General features: G+C 34.6%; 1 protein-coding gene across 1 annotated transcript; it reads right to left on the reverse strand.

Annotated features, from left to right (window-relative positions):
* Positions 1-765: 765 nt before the first annotated feature.
* LOC111392665 lies at positions 766-1866 on the reverse strand. The gene is made up of 4 exons (XM_023018042.1): positions 1741-1866; positions 1592-1679; positions 1334-1501; positions 766-1259 (listed from the first exon to the last, which is right to left on the reverse strand). The coding sequence occupies exons 1-4, from the start codon at positions 1864-1866 to the stop codon at positions 766-768; spliced, it is 876 nt and encodes a 291-aa protein (XP_022873810.1).
* Positions 1867-2774: the final 908 nt, after the last annotated feature.

Consider the following 2774-nt stretch of genomic DNA (forward strand, 5'->3'; position numbering starts at 1 on the left):
TTAAAATTTCACAAAGATTTGGTTCATTGGCGCGCTTCCAATCAAATTTGACTAAAACTTCACTGGGATTTTGTTCATTGGCATATTTCTAATGAAATTTGACTAAAATTTCACCAGAATTTTGTTCATTAGTGCGTTTTCAATCAAATTTGATTGGAATTTCATCTAAATTTTGATCATTGGCGCGTTTTCAATCAGATTTGACTAAAATATCACATGATTTTTCGTTCATTGGCGCGTTTTCAATCAAATTTGATTAAAATTTCACATGACTTTGGCTCATTGGCAAATATCGAATCAAATTTGACTACAATTTCATGCGTGTTTTTTGGTTGGCATGTTTCCAATCAAATTTGACTAAAATTTCACAAGGGTTTGGTTCATTGACGCGTTTCCAATCAAATTTGACTAGAATTTCACACGACTTTCGTTCATGGAACATTTTAAATCAAATTTGACAAAACTTTCATCTGAATTTTTTTCATTGGCGCGTTTTCAATCAAATTTGACTAAAATTTCACATGACTTTGGTTTATTGGCACATTTCGAATCAAATTTGACTAAAACTTCATGCGAGTTTTTCATTGGCACGTTTCTCATCAAATTTGACTAAAATTTCATAAGGGTTTGGTTCATCGACTTTCAACACTTGCAGCTGCCACAGGTAATATCAAAACCAAGGTGATCAGCTTATAAACCAATGGAAAACAACAAAAACTTTTAGTTTCAACCAACTTCCGAGCTATACAAGATATGCTATTGAGATTAAAGAGCTTCATCCATTCTCACAAGCATAAGAAACTTGTCAAGTTGAGGTCTAAGTAATAAAAGATCTTCATTATTGGAGACCAAAGGATAGAACTGAGCAAGATGTAGCAATTTAGCCTTATCAAAAGCTGCAAATGAATCTCTTGGACTTAAACACGAAATGCAACTAAAGAGCTCAATAGTTGTTTCTGGAAAACGATCATTCAACTCTTGCAAGATTAAGTCTATCACATGACAATACAAATCAACATAAAAATGATGATAATAAGTCACCTGCTGAGCTGCATGCCTAGGTTGACCTTTCACTACCACAATATTCTCCATATCGGGCACTAAAATATGTCTATCAACACAAAACTCAATCACCCTACTCAACAAAATATCCCAATCATTGTCTTTCGGGTTCTGCAATGCACACTTACACAAATTAAATAACCTCATAGCACTATGAATATCCTTATCCTTTTTCTGTAAGGCTTGTGAAAGATCGTCTATAATTGCAAGAATTTCAAACATAAAGTAGAGATTGAACACAAATTTAAAATCCTTATTTCTTGAAACTGACCAGTTTCACCTGAAAGTTTCCCGATATTAAGCCTTTCTAGAAAATTAGAATGATAACTTGTTCGATGAGCATCTATATGCTTACATGATGCACCAACCAAATTTACAATAATAGCAACCATGTTGAAAAATTCAGAAAGCATAAAATTTCTGCGTGACACAGTAACAACTGCCAACTGAAGTTGGTGAGCAAAACAATGAACATACATAGCATGTGGGTTCTTTCTTAGAATTAAAGCTTTCAATCCATTGAACTCACCTGACATATTACTTGCTCCATCATAACCTTGACCTCCCAGGTTAAATATGCTCAACCCATGTGTAGAAAATATTGCATCAATGGCATCCTTCAGTGATTGGACACAAGCATTGGTGACACGGGAAATGCCCCCAAAAATGCTACTTTACTTGCCCACTTTTATCAACAAACCTCAAAACAACTGTCATTTGTTCTTTCATAGAAATATCACAAGCCTCATCAACCAAAATTGAAAATAAAGAATCGCCTATGTCATTGACAATAGCCCTTGTCATCTCTACGGCAAAACAATTAACCAAATCTTTTTGGATGTTTGGTGAAGTCATTTGGTCTTTTCCAGGAGAATTACTAAATAATACTTCTTTAACTTCCTTTTAACGAGCTGCATACTAGTTCATTAGCTCAATTAGATTTCCTCTATTAAGAGACTCTTTCAATTCATCATGACCATGAAATAACAATCTTTGCATCAAGAGGAGTCTAGTACAATCTAGTACTGCAATCAACCTGGTCCTATAACTTTGTTGTTAACTGCTGCTTTGGCTAGAAATAACACAAGAGATACTTTGCTTTTGATTCATCAAATTGGTATACTTTACAAAAGCTTGATTATGAACGCTATCAAAGAGATAGATATGTTCTTTCAATGTCCTTTTGTGCTTCCAATCCCTATAGTCGATCTTAGTAAATATATGTCCACTCCCTTGACCTCCTCCTATCGAGTTTGAACATGTAGCAATGCAAACAATACGTTGCATCCTTTTCTATACGATATTCCAGCTATAAAATTCGAAGAACCATTCTTTTCAAAAACATCTATTATCATTTCTCATCGATCTTATTGGAAAATCATGCCCGTATGGTTGACAAGGACCCTTCTCCAAGTATGTTATCCTAACATCATCTCTAATATTATGATCATATGACTCGATAGCGGGCCATATCCGTGGATCAGATACAAGATCATCCACATTGAATTGAGCTCGACACTTCTTTGTATTATTCAATAACTCTTGTGCTCGACTAGAATCAATGGGGGGCCTAGATGCACAACTAGACCTCGAAGAATTGGGTATGGACTTCCGTTCGGTTGAAAAAAATCGTTTCATAATCTGCAAAATGCCTCAATTTATTTTTCAATTACAATTGATTAAAAAAATAACCAAGTACACGTGGGTTGAAT

The sequence above is a fragment of the Olea europaea genome, unplaced genomic scaffold, assembly GCF_002742605.1.
Source record: "Olea europaea var. sylvestris unplaced genomic scaffold, O_europaea_v1 scaffold959, whole genome shotgun sequence".
Taxonomy (NCBI): Eukaryota; Viridiplantae; Streptophyta; class Magnoliopsida; order Lamiales; family Oleaceae; genus Olea; species Olea europaea.

Excerpts from the sequence above, each read along its gene's own strand:
- LOC111392665 (XM_023018042.1), bottom strand. The coding sequence starts at position 1,866 with ATGACAAGGGCTATTGTCAATGACATAGGCGATTCTTTATTTTCAATT. Across the intron at positions 1,502-1,591 it reads TGGAGCAAGTAATATGTCAG|TTGTTACTGTGTCACGCAGA; the intron begins GTGAGTTCAATG and ends TTCAGTTGGCAG. Across the intron at positions 1,260-1,333 it reads GAAACTTTCAGGTGAAACTG|ACGATCTTTCACAAGCCTTA; the intron begins GTCAGTTTCAAG and ends TTGCAATTATAG.